General features: G+C 55.1%; 1 protein-coding gene across 9 annotated transcripts in view; it reads right to left on the bottom strand.

Moving 5' to 3' along the window:
- Positions 1-22,887, bottom strand: part of DLGAP2 (DLG associated protein 2) — a 770,542-nt gene that overhangs the window by 23,064 nt on the left and 724,591 nt on the right. For 8 of the 9 annotated variants that reach the window (XM_027049960.2, XM_053216207.1, XM_027049959.2 and 5 more), the window contains 2 exons: positions 5,781-6,130; positions 4,755-4,796 (listed from right to left, as the gene is read on the bottom strand). In XM_027049960.2, coding sequence (XP_026905761.1) covers positions 4,755-4,796; positions 5,781-6,130 — 392 coding nt within the window. The remainder of the gene's footprint in view (positions 1-4,754; positions 4,797-5,780; positions 6,131-22,887) is intronic. The other variant, XM_027049964.2, reaches the window with a different exon arrangement.

Here is a 22,887-nt window from a genome sequence, read left to right as displayed (position 1 = left end):
GAGGGTTTACACCTGAGTCTCTCTGACTGTAGCACCAGGCTCTTCCTAATTGTTTGCGGCTGGAATAAATCCGGCCGCGTGAAGACTCTGGCACCCCCAAGAATCACCGAGAACACCCCCTCTTACTGCTGGAGTCCCGAACATGTGCACACAGGTCGCACCTCCTTTGTGTCGCATGGTTTGACATGGAGTGACCCCTGGGGGAGGGACACTGTTGAATCAAAATCCTATCCCCGCTACCGTCTCTCCTTCCCTCTCCAGTTTTAAGGGGGTCATGGCTTTGATGAAGTTCACCTTCCTGGTCGTGGAGACTGTTACCACTATTATCTTACACAAAGGATCACAATAAAAATTAAAGTATTTTGAACGTCGTCCCCGTCAGAGCAAACAGAGCTGCCTTGTGTCTTACCTGCTTGCTATTCCGTTTTATGAACACGACCTAATTTATCTGTAATCAGTCTTCGCTGGAGGGGTAATGTGCTTATTTCTAGTTTTCTGCCATTATTTACGCTGCTGCTATAGATATGGGTGTGCACGTGTGTGTGTGCTTTTGTGACTGTTTTCACAGCACAGGTGATTTCTGGGTCAAAGGTATTACTGTGCTTGACGATTTTGGTCGATGTCGTCGAATGTGATAGACTCATAATATGGGGGAGATCACTGCGTACATATGCTTTTAGAAAGACTTTTGTAATGGAAAGAGCACAGGGTTTTATCACCAAGATGTTCAGAATATTTGCTTCACTTCTACTTTAGGATTTTGGTCTACCAAATTACCTTACTCTGGCAAACGTGTGAGGCGTTCATCGTAGCGGTATGTAGAAGGTGAAACACAGCGGGTAGTCATGGAGGAGAACGGTGACATGGGGTCGGGTATGATTTGCTCAAGACACGGAACGCTATGCAGTTGCGACACGGAAGATGCTTATGGTCCAAGGCACACTAGCAAGTGGCGTGGACGGTGCAGTCGGGAGCTGTGTGCGTACACACGAAACACGCACATATTCACGGGCATGTGAACACGTTGCATAAGTGACTAACGCATACAAGCAGACAGTAAGACATTTTCTCCCCTTGTCCCATCTGCACATCCCCTCCGCTGGACCCCTCTTACGTTCCTAGCAAATGAGGAGAGTACAGCTTCTGGAGTCAGGTTCTGCTACTGCCTGGCCCTGTGACCCTCCGGTGAGTCTCTTAGATTTGATTGAATCTCTTCTTCCTCGTCTCAAAGATGAGGGGACATCGGACACTTCATTTAATTGTAAAACGCCACAGGAAGCCAGAGTCACGTGTGTCTGTCCACAGCAAGTGTTAACGCTCTGTCTTTGCACCTCAACTGTTAACAGTCAGGTGTGTATGATATGGACATTAAATTTGAGGAATTTCACAGATTTACAGTGGTTGTCACGTGTAACTTTCTTGAGGGAAAAACGTAGTTATCCCTATTTTCAGATGGTAAGGGCTGAGGGGGATGGTAAAATCATGTATCGCCTGGATGAGCTAAATACTTATCCATTTTGGAAATCCTGGGACCAGAGACCCTTGTATAGATGGAAAAAAAAGCAAATTTAGGACACAGGAAGGGAATTACTACTTTACACAGTGGGAAGGAAATGAAAGGAATGTCTTCCCAAGAGGAGACTCTGGCTAGAAGGGTCGAGTGATCTTAAAAGGTTTGAGAACTATAGACCAATGTTCATTTTCACAAGACGGGCCATGGACTAGGCTTCGAGAGGAAAGCTGTATTTTAAGCGAACTCTTTCTGAAGGGCTCCCTGATGCACGGGGACAGACGCCTCCCCAGTCACCGCAGTAGGTGGCGAGTGCCGTCACGGAAGACTGTCCTGGCTCTGCGCACCCCGCAGCGGCTCTACCTGCGTAAGGCCAGAGCACTGGAAGCAGAGCCGTGTGCCGTGGGGAGAGGCAGGGAGGGGGGCTTCTAAATACGGTCCATGCTGTTGCGTGCGTGTGCGTGTGACTGTGTCCGTGTGTGTGTGACTGCGCGAGTGTAGTGTGTACGTGCAAGAGTGCATGTGCATGTGTCTGCGTGTGCATCCACATGCCTGGCTGCTCATGGGCGCACACGTGTACGTGTGGCCATGTGTGCTCCAGCAGGTGCACAGTGAGTCTATGTGAGCACACATGCACGAGCGTGCACACAGCACATGCACGAGCATGCTTGCACATGTGTGTGGGTATGAACACGTGTGCGTGTGCGTGTGTGAGGTGTGAGCCCACGGGTGCGTGCGTGTGTTGTGTGTGCATGTAGGTGTGTGCAGACACGTAAGCACAAGTGTACACAGGAGTGTGTGTGTGTGTGTGTGTGTGAGCGTCCAGGCACACACGTGTGAGCATGTGTATGTCAGGGAGTGTGAGCTGGACGGGAGGCGGCCCCCGTGCGCCCTGGCCCCCGTCTCCTGCACGTAGGGGTTTGTGGGAAGTCAGCTGACGAGCTGCTGTCTGAGCCTCGCTTCCCCAGGACCCAAGAGAAGGGTCCAGGCAGGCAGCTGGAACCGCCGTGGGCCGCGGCTCCAAAGGCGCGTCTTTGGCGGCTAAACGCAGATCGCTTCCGCTCTGCCTTCAGGACCTGGCGTGCGGCTGGGCAGGCGCACGGTGGCTGTGTCTCCCTCGGGGACCTGTTCCACGTCCAAGAGAGAAACGTGATCTGCCGGCTTGCCTGCTGGGAGAGGCTCAGCGCAGCTCTGAGAGCAGGTGGCGGTGGTGGGGGGGGGGCTTGCGGGGACGTGCGGCGGCTCAGGCTGGCGAGGGAGAAGTCTGTGCCGGCGGGCAGACCCACGCTCACTCAGCCGGACGTTTGAGTGGAGTAACGAGGGGCCTGCATCGATGCCTCCGTCCAGTCCCACAACCCGGGGCTGCAACAGACCGTCACCGCTCGCGCGTCTGGCCGGGACAGCTGAGGCAGGGGGCCTGTGCGTGGAGCCGAGCCGTGGCATCCGGGGACAGGAGACACCTTGCGAGGACTCGCAGACACAGACGCAGACGCACAAGCAAAGAAACCCCGTGGTGACGGACCAATCACAGACACGAACAGAAGGGGAACACGAAGGAGAGAGGCACGCATCACCGTCGAGTGAGGGAAAGGGGGGTGGGGTGTCACGGTACTGCCTCTCACGCGGCTAACGCTGAGGAAGGCCTGGGGTCCTTTCCCCAAACCCGCAGAAACGGCGGGAAGATGTCGTGCGGTGTGCGTTATCTGGTGTCCTCGTGCAGACGAGAGCCCGCCGTGGTTGTGGGAGAGTGGTCGGTGGTCAGGCGGGCCTCCCCCCGGGAGCCGGGCCGAGTGTGTGCGATGCTAGCCACCTTCCTCTACAGGCGACGGGACAGACCGGGGCAGACTGTGCTCGTCCACGCGAGTCGCAGGAACCGAGCCCGGTCAGGCTCGCAGAGGGCACCGTGCGGCCCTTCCCTCGTTTCTCCCGCAACGCCCCCCTCCGTCCTTTGACGCTCACGGCCGTGTACCCGGAGGCAGGTCCCGTACCCCCGAGCCTCAGTCTCCCCGTCGGTAACTTGGATGTGGTGACAACAGCTCCTGGGGGTATGAGGTGAGAACGGGCACGTACTGGGGAGCCAGGGGCACGGCGGTGTCGCAAGCTGCGCCTTCACAGCGCGGCCAGCCGGCTCCTCCTCCGTGCCCTCGGGGGTCTTTGGGGTCTTGCCCTCCGCTTAAGTGGCCCCTCACCCCGTTTCCTCGTGCTTTCCTCTTTGAGTGAGCTGCCTGCACTCCCACCTGTCACTTCTTTGACTTATTTACGCTAAGACGGGTTTCTGTGACGACGTGTCCTCTTGGCTCCTCCGTTCTTTGTTCTGACAACTGCCAGGTTACAGGCTCACAGGATATTGTGCATTTTTTCTGCCACAAAACAGAGCTGAGTCCAGCACACGCGCACACTCACACTGGTTCTCACGGACCACTCGGCCACCGTCACCCGCGCGCCACTTATCCGACATTTACCGAGCACTTGCTATGTGCCAGGCGCTGTGCTAGGCGCTGGGGTGTGAAGAGGGGGAGGGGCAGCCCTCCCAGACACGCGCTCCGGGGGCAGCTCCAGGAAGGGCTTCTGGGGAGGGGTTTACGCGGGAACCGCGGGAAGCAGTGAGTGGTGGCAGCGGGAGGAAGGACGTTCCCGCAGAGGAAAGGCGTGCTTGCGAGAAGCACAAAGGGCCACGGGGCAAGTAAAAGTGTGGGGGCTTCGGGGGGGGGGGTGAGGCGGAGGCAGGAGGGGGCACTGCCGAGCGGCCGGGTAACCGAACGCGACACGTGTTCCTGCTCTTAGCAGACAGTGTCAGAGGCCGACATGCCCCTCCTTGTCCACGGCTGGCGTGGGCAGCCAGTTGGAAGCCGGTGGCAGGGGAGAAGGCCAGAGGGTGCAGGGGCGCCCGGGGGTGTGGAGTCAGCCTCCTTAACTCAGGGACCACACACGTCTTCCCTGGAGACGTGACTTCAGAGCCAGGACGGCCAGGGACCCTGGAGCCCCACGTCCCACTGCTGTGGCCCCGGCAAGCCCGTCGACTGCGGCGTTACCGGCCTGGTTTGAGCCTCATCTTTGCCCTCATCAAAGTGGCATTAATTGCACATCACTGGGGAGGCGGTCAGTGGGGAGCACCTAGCATAGCGCCTGGCATATAGAATCAGGACAGAGAGAGGTGACAGAGCGTTTGTATGAATAATCCAAAACAGGGAGAGAAAATAAAAATTCATGCGTACTTGGCTTTGGAGTATATCTTGGTACTTACATCTGACCTTGGGTATGGCTGATGTTCTGGGAATTCAGAATCCTAAACAAAACAATGAAGCCACAGTGTGGAGACCTGGTTCAGACGACCTAGTCGAGCGGGCGGTCTCCCCAGCCTGCTCTCCCGTGTCCCTGGGATGCCCGACACATCATGCCCCCTCATGTCAGTGCCTGGCGCGCGCGGCCCCCGGTCGGGGCTCCATTCACCCTCTCCCTGGCGGCCAGGAAGTCCTGATTTTACAACTTCCGGCTGCACACAGGCTGAATGGAGGCGAACCGTGCTTGGAGAGCCTCGCCGTGCGGCGGAATCTTGTGGGGAGAGTCGCCGAGGCAAGACAGGGTCGGCGTGAGGGTGACCTGTGCCCCTGACTGAAAGGGGGCTCCTGGGTCCTCACCACGTGCCTCCCGCCCCCTGCCCGGAGACCGCGGCACCCTGTGCAGGCAGCGCGTCGGGATTTCGGGTGGGAATTGGGGCCTCGGGGTGCCGTGATCCCTCGGTGGTCTGAAACTACGGGCCTGGCTTTGCCTCCCCCACTATAGGCCCAGAGCGCCCCACGGCCGGCGCACAAGCGCCTTCTGGGGGCCGTGACCTGAGCAGCTGTGGGCTCACCTCAGTCTTTCTTCCTTTTACCGTTTTATTCCCAATGCCCTTTCCCCCCACTTACGTGTCTGGCCAAAAGACTGAAAGGCTTTCAAAATACCAGGGTCCACCAAAAATACCATCCTTCTGCAGCATCAAAATGCGCTGTCTACACACTCTCTAAGCGGCCGGTGGCCCCTAGAAATTGCCCTGGGGGTGGGGGGCCCAGGGTGGCAGGGGTGGGTGTGAGGCGGGGGCCCCAGCTGCCCCCCGGGGGGGGGCACCGCCTGGCTGCAGACTTGCAGGCTGCGGACAAGCTGGGCCCGGCTCTCGCGTCGGCGGCCCTCGGAGGCCGCGCTCCCCGCCAGGGCCCCAGGGCGGCCGGGCGCCATGTGTTAGCCTACGCTAGTCGCAGAGCCCGCTGAGCAGGCGGCAGAGAGAGTCTACCTGGATCCCGATGGAGGAGCGCCGGCTCTTGAGGAAGTCCTCCGCCTTGGACACCAGGACGGCCTTGTCGCTGGTCCGCGTGGAGCCGCTCTGGCCCTCGGCAGCGAGGCGCTGGGCCGCGGCCGTCTCCAGGGCGAGGCTCATGGCCTTGTTGCTGTCCAGACTGTCCGTGGAGTTGTAGAGGCCGCGGCCATCCTGGGGCCACGGGGACGCCCTCTGGGCGCGGCTGTCCTGGTAGGCGTCCTGGGTGGACTCCGTGCTACTCTGCGCCGTCACCGAGATCAGGGGCTTGGACGTGGTGCGCGGGGGCACGGGCGGCGGGGTCTTCTTGTAATTCGCGTACGACATGGCTGCGAGGGAAATCAGAGTCCCATCAGCAGAAGCACCTTCCCCTCCCCCGCCCGGAAACTGGGTCCCCTATCCGCCCCCCTACGACCCGCCGGGCCTTTCGGAACCCGGGGCCTAAGAAGTGGCGCAAACCGTGGCGGGAACCGTGTGCTCACCGAGTCTGCACAGATACACTCATAACAGAGGAAAAGGGTGAAGCCCCCCAAGATGCAACAATGGCGACCGGACTAAGGGAGTTCTGACTCAGCAGGACAGACGGCGAGCATCGTGGGCAATGCTCGTGTCTTCGCGCCCCGCTAAGAAGCACGACACGCTGAATTATGTCCAGATGAAGGAGGAATGTACTTCAAAGAAAACCTGTGTACGGAAAAAAGGTTAGAAGCACAGAAAACCTTCGCCAGGTCATCACCGAGGGAAAGCGTGGCTGACTGTTGTCTCCTTCGCTTCTGTGTTTGAGGAATGTTTGTGATGAGCAAGTTCTATTCTTCCAACGGACACGAATGTGATCTGAGAAGCTTGCTCCCTGTAAGGACATGCTTACTGGGAGTAAGCATAGGCATCGGTGGAGAAGGGACACCGGGATCCCATGATCAACCCCCGGACCAAGCCTCGCTCGTGTGTGTGCCCCTCACCAGCCGCCCATCTCCCCCTGTCCTTCACATCGGGCTTCTCCACCCCCAGCCACAGTCCATCCACCGAAGAATACAGACGCATCTGGACGTGGAGTTAAATTAAATGTCTCTGAACTCATTAGACACCTTTGCCGGGCTCAGCGTGTTACTTATTTTTCAAGTGACGACGAACTAGTCCTTTTTCACATGAATGTGTTTTCCATTACAGCTGATGATTTTCCTTTTTTAATTAAAAAAGAAGTTTAATTTTTGAGACACAGAGACAGAGTATGAGCAGGGGAGGGGCAGGGAGAGCTGGAGACACAGAATCTGAAGCAGGCTCCAGACTCTAAGCTGTCAGCACGGAGCCTGACGTGGGGCTTGAACTCACGAACCGTGAGACCATGACCTGAGCCGAAGTCGGACGCTCAACCGACTGAGCCACCCAGGCACCCTGATGATTCTTCTTTATGTGGAAAGAAAAGCCCACAGAAGTGCTTCTGAAACAGACTCCTTCACCACGGTGCAGTGCAAAAACGCACGCACGCGGTCCATAGGCAGGTGAGGGCTGCTGTGTGCCCGGCCGCATGTGCAGGGGAGCATCTCCTGGGGAGCACTTGGCATCCCCCCCAGCGGGGAGAAGACTGGGCAAGTTTCACCTACGATTTTCAGAAGCTGTCCCGAGTCACCGTCCTGCTGCGGCACTTGGGAGCACAGGATTTCCCCTGTTCTGTTCCTGAGGATTTCAATGCCCTTCCCTGTTCCCGATCCTCTCCCCCAATTACTGCTTAATCTGTGTTAATGGGTTTTCCTAATAAATGAAACCTCAGATGTCATTCCAAATAAAAGTCGGCAAATGACAAAATAAAGCGAGTTTGTCACGTCAGGATGATCTGAGTTTAAAGGCATCAAAACTGCACGTGAAAATTTATGAAACGGACACATTTTTAAACGAATGCATCAAAAGAGACTCTGGAAGGTAGGGAACAGATGGAGGGAGACAGTTTTTGGAAACACAGGCTTTGAACTCTGTCTACACAGAGGAGCATCTAAAATCACCTTTCTTATTTTAAAGATTTCCCCCCTAATGTGGATCAAGCTCTAAAGGAAGATTATTGAACACAGACCATACTCGAGGCGTTATCCTAGGAGATTCAGACATGCACGCAGTATGGTTCCTGAGCTCAAACACAAACTGCGTGACCTGTTGAATATAAGGGTGCGGGCCTCGGGGGTGGAGGCTGTTGGTGCCTTCTCTGTGCTGCCGGGCACTGTTCCCTGTCCCGGGACATCCCTCTCATCTCGTGTCCTGGGGTCACCTCTGCCGAACCCCTGCCTTCCCCGGAGGGCTTGGACATCCTCCTCCGGGAGTGTCCCGCCCTTGCTGTCAAAGTGGCTGAAGTGGCTAGGTTGGTGGCAGAGGGCTCGGTCTCCATCGGACCACAGGGAATCGCAAGGGCGCTCGCCCCTGCACCTACCCACTGACGTGTGGTGGGTCTGCTTGGGTCTCTGCCTGTGAGACGCTCACTGCAGCCGCCTGCCCTCTCCCGCCCTCCCTGTTCCTTCTCTTCCTCTCTGGCTCCCGCAGCTTCCCTGTCACTAAACTTCAGAGGCCACCAAGCCCTTGCTCTGCTGGACTTTACCTCCTTCCCCGCTCACCAGCCGCCTCTCAGCCCCATGCTCCTGAACCCTGTGCGGCTCCCTCTCGGGTCTGTAGGGATCCACAGGAGGGTCTCTGTGGGACTCACCGCAGGTCAGCGGGCAGGTATCTGCCGAGGGCACCGTGGGCCACGGTGGGGCTGCTGCCGGGGAAATCCACAGAAGTGGGCCCGCTGGCCCCACAGGCTGTGGTGTTCAACCTCAGAGCTGCTAGGAAGCCCCTTCCCCCCCCCCCCCAGCTCTGGCCCCGCCCTGCAGTCTCAGCGGAACCCTCTGTGTGCGGGTACCCCCGCCTTGGCTGGCCCTCCCCCCGCTTCCTGGCCACCCTCTTTAGAGGCTTCTGCAACAGGTGGTCGGCGACAGATGCCTGGGTTCGGACCCCAGTGCAGCCTGCTAGCGGTCGGTGGGACATTCGGCAACAGCAATTTCAACAAAATCTCGCGCATCTGCCAAGTGGGGATAAAGCAGCCCCCGCGCTATGATTTGTTTCGAGGATAAAATGTGTGAGCACACTGATGGCACCTGGACTGGCCTGCGCCCATGTGTGCGGTCCTTTGCTGTGTCCCGTCCCTCCTCTGTCCCACAGTGTCTGTCTCCTCCCGGAGCCAGCCCATGCCCGCCCTTCTCCGTCCTGACCTTCCGCGACCTAAACGTTTGTTCTTGATCCTTAAACAGCCCACTTGAAAGGGTCCATCTCCCCTTGGGAGATCACATCCAGCCTTTGTCTTTACCGTGTCCTCCTGTGTCACTGCACCTCCCCGCCCTCTCACCTGCACCATCTCCACCCCCCTCACCTGCACCTTCCCCACCCACCACCCCCCTCACCTGTACCTTCCCCGCCCCCCTCACTGCTTCAAGGGCCTCCAAGGACAGCATGCAAAGGCCCACTTTCAAGTCCCCAAGCCTGTGACTGTGTTGAGCCCCATTTCCCCTCTCACATTTACTGTTGGATCGCTTCATCCTATTTCTCCAACACGGCAACACATTCCCTTCCGGGCTTCAACTGTTGCCCCTGAGTGGCCCCGAAGTCACACCCTCCTGAGCTGCAGCTCCCATTATGGATGGGGACAGCTTCTGGTCTGCGGCCCAGTTCTCTCAGACTCAGCACTCAACTCTCTCTGTGGCTCATCTTGCGCAAGGGCACCCCTTGGGTTTGTCCTCCAGACGGGACAGTGATCCTCCCTGGCCCCAAGCCAGTCTTGTGCAAGCTTCCTCACTGACGTCTGTGAATGGACTCTGGTCTGCTCCCCTGGCTTCGCTCCCATGCTCCTGAGTCCTGAGCGCCCCATCCTTCCTCCTCGTGGCTGTTGCTGGCCTCAGTGATCACCACCCTCTCCAGCCCATCAGTCCTCTGGACCACACACGTGGATGCTCCACAGACATCGCTGCGGGTGCCCCTCGTGGCACCTGTCTCTCTCAGGCTCTCGCCTCCTTCCTTTTATTTCCATTTTGTGTCTCATACGGGAGCCCTTCCCTGGGCCTCTCCTGACTCTCAGGCCCAGGAAATCTCCGTCTCGGCCATCCTGGCCCCAGGCCTACATCCATGGCAGCATTTCTTTGGGCGAATGGTAGATACCAGACTCTGAACTTGTTCGCTCCAGGGAGACGTGTGGTACCTGTGATGCCTGGGGCCATGCCTGGCACATAACTGGCCTGGATGAGCTTATGGAAGAATCCCGTAGCTTTAGGACATGGCCATGGTCGCTGGGGAGAAGACATGGCTGAGGTCCCGGGAACTGTGGGGTCCCTCCCCCATCACCAGGGGCTACGTGGTTTCAGAACAGGTGAACTGCAACAAGTGAAATGAAAACCGCGGAAGACCCACCTTCTTCACGAAGCTTATTTTTGGTGATGGAAAAACAAGCTACGGACATGTTTGTGCTTCTCAAACATCAACACAGAGGAAAATAACTTCTGCCATCGATAAACTTAATTTACACGTACCGTACAGGTGCACGGAGGGGAAACACCAGTGGGTTCTGAGAGGAGCAAGGCCCCAGGGCACAGAGAGGCTTGGCCGGAAATCACTTTGAACGTCTGGAGGGAGTTAAGCTGTGAGATGCAGAATCCCCAAAGCTGTGTCGGGTCGGAAATCCCCGCTGACCCCGCTGACCCAGGAGGAGGCATGAGGGGGCCTGAGAGTCAGGGGCGTGAGGGAGGGAAGAGCAGGCAGGACTCCTCCCGCCCAAGGAGCACGGGGTATGAGGAGTGCCTGCGCTCACAGGGCAATCAGAGGGCAGCATTTGGGAGAAGGGCTCCAGGAAGCGGTCCTGGGGCAGGTTTTTAGCACAAGGGCAAAAGGGCGGAGGTCTGAGTGGGCAGGAAAGGAAGACACTAGTGAATACACTGGCATTCGGGGCGGGACCCCAGGCCTGGGGGAAACGGAGAGTCAGAGCAGCTGGACAGCACCCTCAGCAGACGTCTCCATGGGGCTGAGTCCATTTTCTACCTGATGCTGTTGGCGGACGCAGGGCTCAGATGGGACCCGGTCAGATCTGCTAACGGCCAAGGCCCCTGCAGGGAGACCCTGGGGGAGCCTGGCCACCAGGCCTCGGCAGCTGACGCTTGCTCCGGTCTCTGACGGATCACAGCTCGCTCTGGAGGCCGGCGGCACCCACTCTCCTTGGGAGAGCATGCCGTCCTGTGTCAGCGAGCCGCTCCACTCTGGCAGCCACAGGGCCCTGGACCAGGGGTACGGATGCATCAGCCCAGGGGAGGCTGGAGAGGGGCCAGGCTGTGCCTGTCTATCCGTCTGAGCGGAACCGAGGTGCAGCGGAAATGTGCAGCGGCGGGCGCCTCGCCCTGTTCTCGGTTCCGTCCATCACCGCGCGTTCAGCCGCAGCCGCCTGGCAATGCTCCGCACGGACCACAGGTGCATGGTGAGCAAGGGCCGTGCCCTGAGGATTCAGATTTGGGGACTCTCAGGTCCCCCTGTTAGACACTTCCGTGCGTTAGCCAGGGCGCTCCGCTGGGGCGGCCTGGCCTCCGCTCTCTGCCAGGGACGTGCTTGATGGTGTCACAACTGGGTGGGCACGGGAGGTCTGCTGGTATGTAGCAGGCAGAGGCCAGAAGAGCGCCCCCCCCCCCCCAGCTGGGAATGCCATGGTGCTGGGGCTGCAAGTCATCTCCTGCTTCCCAGCGGGTCTCATGTGCTCGTCCGTGAGATGAAGGGACGCGCGTGTGGGTGGCTCACCAGGCGAGAGCTCGTCATTTCCTTCTACTTGGTTACCTGTGGTGGCAATCCCGCTTCTTCCCAACCTGGATGAGGATTCAGAGTGCACTCCTTGTCCCAATTGAGGCGGCCCAGTTAAACATCAGTTTCTCACGGAGCTTCTCTTACTACTACTTCATAATGTTGACGTTTCAGGGTACTAAGTGTGGCATATACACACGAATAAGAGAACTGAGCGGGTGAGAGCGTGAGGAAGGCTCGCTGACAGACCATGTCGTGTGACAACACGGACACTGGGTCCTTGCTTCCACGCTGACCTGCCCGGCATCGTCCACCTTCCGCAAGGACAGTCTGTCTGTAATGCCCTGTCCCCAGACTGCACTGGGCCGGCAGAAGGTAAGCACGGCCCCCGGGGCTCTGCGTGACACTCAAAGCACACAGGTGGCTGTGCTGTGGCTCCCGGGTGCAAATGCTGACTGAAGAATTGTCCTGACCTGGCGGTAGCGGGGGTGACAATGAAGGACAACAGAGAAACACAGGACTGCGGTTAACAGGCGATGTCGGCTGTGACACGGGCACACTTGTCCTCGCCACGCTGGCAGGAGCTGGAAGGTGCTCAAGAAATCCCCAAACTGGCCACGTTCTGCTGCTGTGTCCATCTCGTGGCGCTCAAGGACCGTGACACCCCGGGGCCACGTTCTGCTGCCGTGTCCATCTCGTGGCGCTCAGGGACCATGACACCCTGGGGCCACGTTCTGCTTCCGTGTCCATCTCGTGGCGCTCAGGGACCGTGACACCCCGGGGCCACGTTCTGCTGCCGTGTCCATCTCGTGGCACTCAGGGACCGTGACACCCCGGGGCCACGTTCTGCTGCCGTGTCCATCTCGTGGCGCTCAGGGACCATGACACCCCAGGGCCACGTTCTGTTGCCGTGTCCATCTCGTGGCACTCAGGGACCGTGACACCCCGGGGCCACGTTCTGCTGCCGTGTCCATCTCGTGGCACTCAGGGACCATGACACCCCGGGGCCACGTTCTGCTGCCGTGTCCATCTCGTGGCGCTCAGGGACCGTGACACCCCGGGGCCACGTTCTGCTGCCGTGTCCATCTCGTGGCGCTCAAGGACCGTGACACCCTGGGGTCAGGCACAGCAGAAAGATCCACCCAGGACGTGGGAGCACAGCCACTCCTGGAACCCACTTCCAGCCTGGCCGCTAAATGGTCACAGTCATCCTCAGACATGTCCCTAACCCTACCCCCAGATGACGAGTCTCCCAAACGTATTGAGTGCCATTTGGCAAACCAACTGGACTTCCCGTGTGGGTGGCCTGTAAATAAAAACGAAGTTCCGGAGTGTTTTAACGTATGTCCACGACCACGGGAAACCCTCACGTCGCACCTTCCCACCTCAGGATGCTACAGGGGGTGATACGAATTCTCGAACGGGTTTCTGTGTAAAGGTGCGCAGGTGAGCAACACGCTCCGTTGAGACGCTGGCTAAGGCTGGGCAGTTCTTCCCAGCCTGCATAAGGACCGTGGGCTGCACGCAAGAGCGACTTTTTCTGGGTGGCCAGAGAGAGTTTACGCCATCTTCACGCTGTGTCGTGTGCCCGCACGCGGTTTGAACGGCCGCTGCGGCGGAGGCGTGGTTCGGCGCCATCAGCGCGGTGTGTGTGGAGCAGCGGACCGCGGAGCCAGCTCGCTGGCCGCCGGAGAGGCTCTGGATCAGCTTCGGCGAGTCACATTCTGAGCGCGTCTGGAAGACTCACGTTCCTCCGCTCGTCAGCACAGCCGACTACCGGGGTGTTCGTTAGGGCTGCTCTCGTCTCCTAGTAAACACTGCAGGAAGTATGTCCAATCTGACACTTTTCCTGTTGCTTAAAAAAAATCAACTGCTTCCAATATAATCACACATTTTCCCTGTCAGACCACCGAGTTAATTGTGTAACAACAGAGTCAGCTTGAGGTGTTCTATGGATGCTGGGCCCAAGGACACCCCAAAAGCTGGGCCGGGGCAGGGGGTGCAGAGACCTTGCAGCTCCTTCTGTGTGGGCACCGAGGTCACATGCATTCCAGGCATCGTTTGAGCGGCCGTACCGTCAGATTCAAGGTTCCAGTGAACACTGAGCTTGAGCCTAAGACTCTGGCGCCTCCGTGCTCACCATCAAATTGAAGGGAAGGGCAAAAAGACCACAGTCGGCACCAAAGCCTCGCGGAAGCCTGAGGACAGACTGGCCCCGGGGTGACAGGGAGGGCTTTCCGGAGGAGATGGGCTTGGGTGGGGTCTTGGCGGAAGGACAGAGCGGGCCACGTGGGAAAGGCACAGCAGGTGTGCCCCGAGGGTGCGCGTGCCCCTGCGTGGACTCTCAGTGCTCGATACTGGAAGCCGTGTGGAGTGGAATCAGAATCAGTGGGTCAGGAATTACCGATAACACTGCTCTCATTTAAAAGGTACTCTACGGGGGTGGGGTGGGGAAAATGGGTGATGGGCACTGAGGAGGGCACTTGTTGGGACGAGCACTGGGTGTTGTATGTAAGCGACGAGTCCCGGAATCTACACGGTCTAGGCTGTATGTTAGCCAACTTGACAATAAATTATACTAAAAAATAAATAAACAAAAGGTACTCTACGGTTTACTGTGGCTCTCCCCAGTGGTCTGGAGGCTCTCACTCAGGGGACAAATTGACTAATTACATTAGTTTTCTAGGGATACTATCTTGTTCCTTTTTAAGTGTCAGAGTTTTCTTCGAATTATTTATTTCCAGGGGAAAATATCAAATGGCCATTCTACTGTTCTTTCTTCCCCCAAATGGAAAAAAAAATGTGCTTTAACGTTCATACACTTGCCTTGATACACTTTAGTATTTTAGTATCTTGACGTAGTAATGCGGTCCTGGCCGGTGATGCTCATAGCTGGGTACCCTAAACTCGTGGTAGCCGAGCAGTTACAGAATCTTGGGACTCATAGACGAGGATACACCGGCATCTCTCCCACCAAGATTTCTGCAAAGGGAAATTCCGTTTCTAGCTTCCGTTCTGGTCTACTAGAGCTGAACTAACTCTTCCTTGCTTCCGACATACAGTTGGGTAACCGTGTGATCTTGGACAAGTTAAATTCTCTCGGCCTCAGCCTGCTCATCTGTGAAAGGGACTACTCAGGATGTCTCCTTTTGTGCTGTTGTGGGGATGGAAACACACAGAAGGCACGTGCAGACGAAAGCGGCCAGCAAGGGCAGCCGTTGTTGCGTCCATGCTCAGCGGACAGAAACAAGTGCTAACAGCCACCATGAACTGGGTGCCATCCCTGCTTTCTCTGCAGATTGTTACCAAGTGTCCATACGGATATTCAGGAGATCTGACCGGGGGTGTGCGCCCGCGACCAGCCACAGCTGGGGGAGGGGGCTGCAGCAACACCACACTGAGCACTTCACTTCTCATGCAGGCTTCCGGAAACCTCGCCAGGTAGGCGGCATTTGTATTCCCATCTCCCAGATGAGAACACAGAGGTAGGTTCCAATGGGTTGAATCACTTCCCCGAGGTGAGCCAGGAAGCCGGTGGCAGAACTGGGAGAGAAGTCCCCCTCCAGTTACTGACGGTAATGAGCCTTTTTTCTTTCTCGGACCACGTACAGAGCTGTCTGATTTCTCACGGCTTGATCTGACTTTATTCCTCCACAGTGCACGGAAGCCCACTGGCATCCTTGCCTGTCGCAAAGGGGACTGGGAGAATCATTTATTGTTTCAGTGAGAATTTCCTCGTAACTTAGTCAGTTCCAAATTTTCGAAAAAAAAATACATTTGGCATCAGAAGACATTGTAGATTGTCTTCCCACTCTGTGATGCAGATTGTTTGGAGGGACTGTTAACTAATGGGATTAAGACCAGACAGAGGAAATTAATTGTAATTATCTCTCAATTCTTCAAGTGATGGGAACCAGTGAAAACTATTTTTGGGAAGAAGGCCTCTTGTATTTCCTTCATCGCCTAATGAGAGATTTCCGTGGTTCACGGGAAGTTCGGAGGGGACGCCGAGAACGTTAGAGCATCCACATCACAGTAGCGTGGGAGCACAGCCACGCAAAGTTGTTTCTGCCCTTCGGCCAGTCACCCTTCTGGCAGAGCACGAAGGTGTGGCCTCCTATTCAGAACTGAGCACGGGAAAGTTTCGCTCCCTGGTCTAGCTGAGTAACAGTGGTGTTTAATGACTGTCCCGTCTCAGCACCGACCGGCCATCTGGATAGAGGGAGACGATGCTGTCACTCTGCTGGCACGTGATTTGTGGTCACAGGGCTGGGACAGCAGGTGCCACTGGCGGCCCAGAGACCCAAGCCCAGCCAGCTCAGACCACAGCGTTCTTTGCTGCTTGAATGTGAATAGGAAAAAAAAAAAAAATCCTTGAACGCATATGAAAAGATTTCTGTTTGTACAAAGTTTTTGTGGAAATAGCTCACATTTGATAAACTTTTACTAAGCCTACACAGTATTATTATTTTTGATGTGGATCACTGTGTTTAATCTTCCTGAAGTCCTAGGAAGTGGGAACGGGTTGGCAGCTCTCAGCCCCACAGATAGTCAGTGGATCCCCGTGGCCTCGCTGCTGGAGTTTGTGAGCAGCCATAGCGAGGGGGGCGTCTGCCATCCTCTGGGACCTGCTCCGCGAAAGCGCCCATGGTGACTGCCTGCCAGAACATCACTTCCCTCAGGACATCTAGGATGGTTACCGGAGGGCCCGGGGAAGGTTCTGGGGGAATAATTCAGGATCTGAGGAACCCACACCCCCACGCAGAAGAGACACGTGCGCTGGTGGGACATTGTTAAGCCCCTGAAAATACTTATACTTGTCCACATGATTCCTTTCTAAGGGCCCCATGAGAAACCCAACATAGACTTAATAGAAATAAATGGTACTTAATGTTTTGAGAATAACAAATACTGTATAAATTAATATCATATGAGGAAACAGATTTAGAAATACACATAAAAACTTGCACGCACCCAGATATCAGTCTTATTATCACGTTAGTACGGAAGTCAATGAGATTTGCATTTTAAGGCATAAGATAGGCCTTTCGTGTGCATTTTCAAAGTCCCTACAGCCTCTCCCAGTGGTTCTATACCCATATGCGTGTTCCCCCAGAGGGTCCTGAATGGGAAGTTTAGTATTCAGAACAATAAGTTGCTTTTATATTCCTGGTTAATTGAATGCTTTTTAATTTTAAAAGTTAAAAATTACCTATGAGTCGTGAGCTTTTGGTAAATAAAACTGCAGTACATACAGTATGTTAGGTAAAGTAATATTGAGACAGAATTTTTTAAAAACGGAAGTAAATCAGTGTTTTCATTGCTACATCGATCTGCTCTAGTGACAAAGATTTGTTGGTACCTACGATCTTGTGGGCTAGAACCGTGTGTCCTAAATGGTGTGTCACAGTGAGAATTAGAAGCTTGGAAATATCGTCGAAGATTTAAAATGATCATCGGATCATGTTACTTTACCGTCAAGAATTACAATAAATAATTAAAGAAACAATCTTAGCCACTCAAGAAAAACATTCAGTTATTCAGCTGGATAGTCTGGGGATAATAATTGACTCTGTTCCGTGTGTGGGAATACACAATTAGAATATACTCACCGGAGCTAATAATTATTAATTATGGGCATTGTTACCTATCATTTTCTATATGTATGTCAGGCAAACCTTAAATACAACTGAAAACTGAAAATTTAATTTAGCAATACAATTCTGCTGAATTCTCTGCCAACAGAGAAAGGTTTCCAAACAACCGCAGAAGATTTATTTAAATATAAGTGACCAAGTAAGAATTTTGAAATAAAAATGAAATGATTACTTAACTTAGTATCTTAAGGTATCTGAAGACCTGACTACTCTATTCTTTTAAAAAATTGAGTTCAGGCATGATGTCCTTTTGTGTTTTAAAAGCCTGTCATGGATTTCTTTCACCACGTGCATAACACTCTGAAAATCTGTGGTTGTTGTTCAAGTGGCTTCCTAAGTATAGGGAGAGAGGTCACTATATATGTTTTCTAATCCAATCACCCAATTAGTTGGGTTTTTGCTCATGTCCCAGAGATCAGGTGAGTTGGTGAGAGTCACCCCCAGACGCAGGGGGCCGGGGAAGGAGGCTGCCCTGAAGTGCCTCCCCTCCCGAGTGCACCGTGCCAACACAGGCCTCTGTGCCACGCAGAAGAGGCTAACCACCTGATTTAATATGGAAGGAGCCATGCACATAATTTCAGTAAAATTCCATTAAATGCAAGTAGTGAGGCCTGATGGAGATTGCCTCGGGTGGACTTGTTCTTCCTGCTTAGAGGTGAATAAACGAGGCATGTAAAAATGTACTTTCCCAGATACATTTGGGGTTGAGTTAACCTCATTTGGAAACCCTTTCAAAAGGGACTTCCCAGAGCCCTGGGTGTAAAACGGCGGTTAGCAGGGAGGAGAGGGCAGCGGCTGCAGTGCTGACCCTGGCAGGTGTGGGGGGGGGGGCGTGCCCACCACACCTGTGTCCGCAGACTCCTGGCTTCCCTCTCGGGCGGCCACATGAGAAAGGCTGCGTGCCAGCCTGCTGCGTCCAACAGTACAGCCACTAGCCACTTTTAAGTGACCTAACTTCTTAGGGCGCCTGAGTGCCTCAGTCGGTTAAGCATCTGACTTCGGCTCAGGTCATGATCTCAAGGTGCCTGAGTTCAAGCCCCTTGTTGGGCTCTGTGCTGTCCGCTCGGTTACCGGACCCTGCCCCAGACAGCACAGCTTTGGGACATGTACACTGGGCTAGAAGATTTTTGCCCCGCAAAGTCACGTGAGTACGCGTGCAGCCATCTGTTCAACAGATGACTTGAAGCAAACGAAATCAGTCATCAAGATGTGCCCTCAGGTCTTCAAAGTGTTGGCTTAGCAAATCTCTGGAAGGAGAATCTGGGGAAAACACCTTCCCGTTGAGGTCCGCTCACGAAGGAGATGCCCTACACTGTGGTGTGGCTGCTGAGTCATCTCAAATGTGGATACATCGTGACTCCAAACACATGCCTACTGACCCACCCACACCTGGCGTCCCCCACACGTTTCCGAATGCAAGCCAGGCAGGCCATTTGCAAGCCAAAAAGGAAATTTAGAAATCAGCTTTCTATAGTGTAAAACACAAATACGTAATCAAGATGAAGTATATCCCACACGGCAAGCAGCACCGGTCTGTCCGAACGTAATAGCCACACTTAAACTCACCGCCCTCCGTTAATTAGAGCTTCAAAGATAACAGCATAAAAAGAATCACAGCAATCAAGTCCATGAATGTCTAAATGAGAGTCTGGATGTTGGAGAAACTAAACTTTGAAGGCGAAAGATTCAACATAAAAGATGAAAGCTATTTTGACACTTTAATTAACGTCAGTCTCCAAACATAAGTGTAAATCCAACAGGACGCAGAAGCCATATCCACACCCACAGGCAGCGGTTTCCCTGAAGTTACCAAAATGATGTGGGCCGCCCAAGTTCTGGGGCAACGTTGATGGGCTGGCAGCGAAGACATCTATTTCAAAAGTGTTAATTGGCAAGAAATTATAGTCTAACCAGCACTTAACGTCTCATAGACAGGAACATAGTGATGACAGCCGTGTCACTGTCCAAGGCAATTCCTGTGTTCATTTTAAATATTTAAAATTCACATTACATAATGAGAACTTGGATTTTCCGCAGAAAATGTGTGTGTATTCATTTCCACTTGGGACGTTTAATTGTGAAAGCCGTCTACATTAAAGTCCCACCGGCATGACATTTTTACTGTCAAAATTTGGAGAGCGGGGAGAGATTCTCAGACGGCGTTTTGTTTGACGGTGAAATTGTGGGTTTTCTCACCTGCACGTGGAAACAACGGTGTGTGGCTGACAGCCTATCTCAGTTAATATATCCAGAGGCGCTGCTGTCTCTGTTCAAGGAAAAGAAAACGACCTTCCATGAAAAAGTTACTAAACCGATAAGGCAAATGCCATCTGCAAGCGTAAAAATAATACCTGACTTGTGACTTGCTCACACTTGTGGGTGCTCAGTGAACACGTGCTAAACACTGCCTGCTTCCCCCCAGAACGGTTCGGTAAGAAAGTCGGAAGGCCCCCACTGCATAGGTAGGGGTGACATACTCACAACCTCAAGGTGACTGTAAGGAAATACGGTCATCCATCCTGTAACACGGGCCAGGCATCGACAAGTGCCTTCTGTGCGCGTCTCGTTGACAGTGAACGGTCAGATGGCCGATGTCGGCCGTGCCAATAAACCAGAGCTCCCCGGCCAGGGAGCTTCTTCGTGAGCTTCCCAGCTGCTGAAATCCATCGGCAGCACTGGTGTGAGCTAGCCGAGCACGCACGGCGCGTGCGGCCAGAGAGCTGGTGGGGCACAGGGCACTGAGGGGGATGGTGAGCTCTGTCGCCTGAGCCGGACCTCTGTCTGGCGGCTCTGTGCGGGGGAACAGAGTCCGGCGGCTCTGTTCTGGCACCACCGTCAGGAGCCCAGGGGCTTCAGGGCGTCCCAGTCGCCTGACAGACTCACAGACCCGGTGCAAGGAACACGGACGGTGCAAACATGAGGTTGTGTGCAAGCCGGTCAATGAAATGCCTGCTCCAAATCGGCCCTGGTAATGGTGCCCTGGAGAGCACAACGGAGGGGCGCCTGGCACAGCCATCTGGCGTCTGCAGGACAGCGTGTCCTCCACGGCCCCGCAGCGAAGGCACATGGAGAGAAAGGCCGGCATGGAAACTGCCGGAGGAGTCGTCAGGGAGCACGGCCTCCAGACGAGGGCACGGAAGGGAAGGTGTGCAGGGGCCCGAGTGGCGAGGTGCTGAGCTTTCTGGAAACTGCTCCTAACACTTCCTCTGTTTGCCGGCTGACTCCCGTCCCTGTGTCCCCCTCATGTGTTATCCTTCACTAAGGAGAATAGCCTGACCTTGCCTTCTGGAACTGGAGAAGCAGTGATGCGATTCTGGGGTGAACCCCAGAGACGTCCTCCAGGGGAACCCAGGCAGGGGGCTTCCGTCACGACTGTCCCTGACGTGGACGCGTCACCTGCAACACGCCAGCTGTCAGGACACTACAGAACAGACTGTGTCCCCCCGTCCCTGCTCTCCTGGTGGCTGCGCTCTCCCAGGGGCGGGGGTGATACGCCGAACCAAAGCAACATTAGAAATATACATTAGATTCTAAGGTCACAGACATGACGTCTCCAGACGGGCTCCAAGTGCAACTTCATTAAAATGTTGGAAAACACCACACTGTGTATAAAACCTGGCCTAGTTTTCTGCCTAAACTTAGCGTGCAGTTTAATAGTCCATTAGCACCAGGTGAGTGCAATTATTAAAGAAAATGAGAAGCACAAACGTCTCTAAATTCCACACCTGCCTGTTAATGAATGCAAGGCTAGAAACAAGACCACCTTAATTCTCGAAGGAGGAGGGCAGATGAGCGGGCTAATGGGGCCGGACAAAACACAGCCCCCCGGCCCTGGAGGAGGCCCTTTCGGGGAGGCCAGGCTCCCCAAGCGGCCTGTCAACGCTGTCTTGCACCAGGTGAGGGGCTGGTTGAGCGTGAAGCCCAAGCTCTCCCGCAGCCTGACAGCCCCCCAGAGAAGCAGACACCCCCCATACTCTCACCCTGGGGGCCGTGCACCTGTTCGCAGTGAAGAGGTACAGCAGGGCCACCTGTGGAGCCCCCGGAGGCCAGGGCCCCGGGCTGGAGAGGGACAGCTGTGCAGACCACGTTCACGAGGAACTGTGTCCCGCCTGCCACGTGCTGTGGTTCCTGCTGCTTCCACCTTCTGGGCAAGCGTCCCAGCTGGGGCTTCCTGGTCTACACTGTCCCCAGGGCTCTGCCTCTCTGGGGAGGCACTGGAGTCCTGACTGGTGGCCCGGGGGAGCTGGGTTCCCTGACCCAGGGCTTGAGCCGGGCTGAAACTGCCGTTCACACGACACCGAGGGTTCTGGCTCCACTGATGTGGCCACAGTCCTCTCTTTTGGACCAGGGGATGCCCATGAAGACGTGCCACACAAGGCTAACGGGCTCCAAGAGTCTCAGCCGCACGCTGGTGCCCTAGGCTCCGGGCCCTTCTGAGAGGGCAGAGGTTGGGGATTCGAGTGTCTGCAGAGTCTGATGACCTTCGTAACCCAGAACGGGGACCTCGGGCTGTACACTGGAGATCGTGAATGCCTTTCCACGTTAGCACCGTTCCCCCAAATACCGGCCACGTGATCCCGAAGTCATGCTGAGTGCGGATTTTCCTGCTGGGCATGCGCGTCTGAAGCAGCAGTATCAGTCCCAACATCTGTACGTCCGCCTGCACCTCTGCAGACGGAGACTCCCTGAGGATCTCTCGAAAGCACACAGTGTCTGTCCCTTGCGCAGCCCCAAATGCCAAAGTAACTCATCTTTTTTTAGTGCCATTTGCCAGAAGGTAGGTCTTTTAGGAGTACCCTTCCAGAGACAACCAAATCTGAGGGTGCAAGAAGGAGCAGGAGGGAGCAGGTTCCTGTGTCCTCACAGTTAGGATCTAAGATCCAAGCTCGTGCTGCAAATCTTCAGAGAAGCATTCGACTCTTCCATGAATCATAGAACCTTTTGAGATCACTTAATATTTATCATGAGCAAGGACTGAATGCTGTGCAGCCAGTGTTGGTGGCAAAGTTCTGAACACGATCATTATCCTTCCATCTGCCCACGAGTCTGGACTGTCTCGCTCTGCTTCACCTTCTGTCTCCTTGCACCGCACGAAGCGCCTCTCCGGTATGTTGCACAAGTTAGACACAAGGTAAATCCTTGTGGGTTTGATTCAGCTGCTGGTGTGACTGACTGGACGGAAGCCAGCGAATGGCCTCCTGGAACCGGTACGCTGGCCAAGAAAGCGCCAGGTCTCCAGTATAGATGGAGACAGTTTCCAGACGACCTGAACACCGGAAATGGAACCCTCTGGGTCTTCTCCGCGTGCGGTTGCTGCTGGGGCCGTCAGCGGCCCTGTAGGTGCCCACGCCAGCACGGGGCTTCCCCTTGATCCGCTGATGAGTCTTTTCCTTCTAGGTGTCTTCCTTACACTCCTGAGAGCACCTGATCCGATCGATCACTTCAAACCTCCTATCTCTTTCCTCCGCAGCATCCACAACACCACAACGGAGCAACAGAGGCATAAATATTCCCCGGGATCAATCCTGGGCCTTTCCAGCCCTTCTGTTCATCACTGATGTTTAAGAAGCGCAGCCTGGTCCTAGATCCTCATGGCTGTGTCAGGAGGAAATACGGCAATGTGATGAAACATTGTAAAG

The sequence above is a fragment of the Acinonyx jubatus genome, chromosome B1 (genome assembly GCF_027475565.1).
Source record: "Acinonyx jubatus isolate Ajub_Pintada_27869175 chromosome B1, VMU_Ajub_asm_v1.0, whole genome shotgun sequence".
Taxonomy (NCBI): Eukaryota; Metazoa; Chordata; class Mammalia; order Carnivora; family Felidae; genus Acinonyx; species Acinonyx jubatus.
This window is presented reverse-complemented; position numbering and strand designations above follow the sequence as displayed.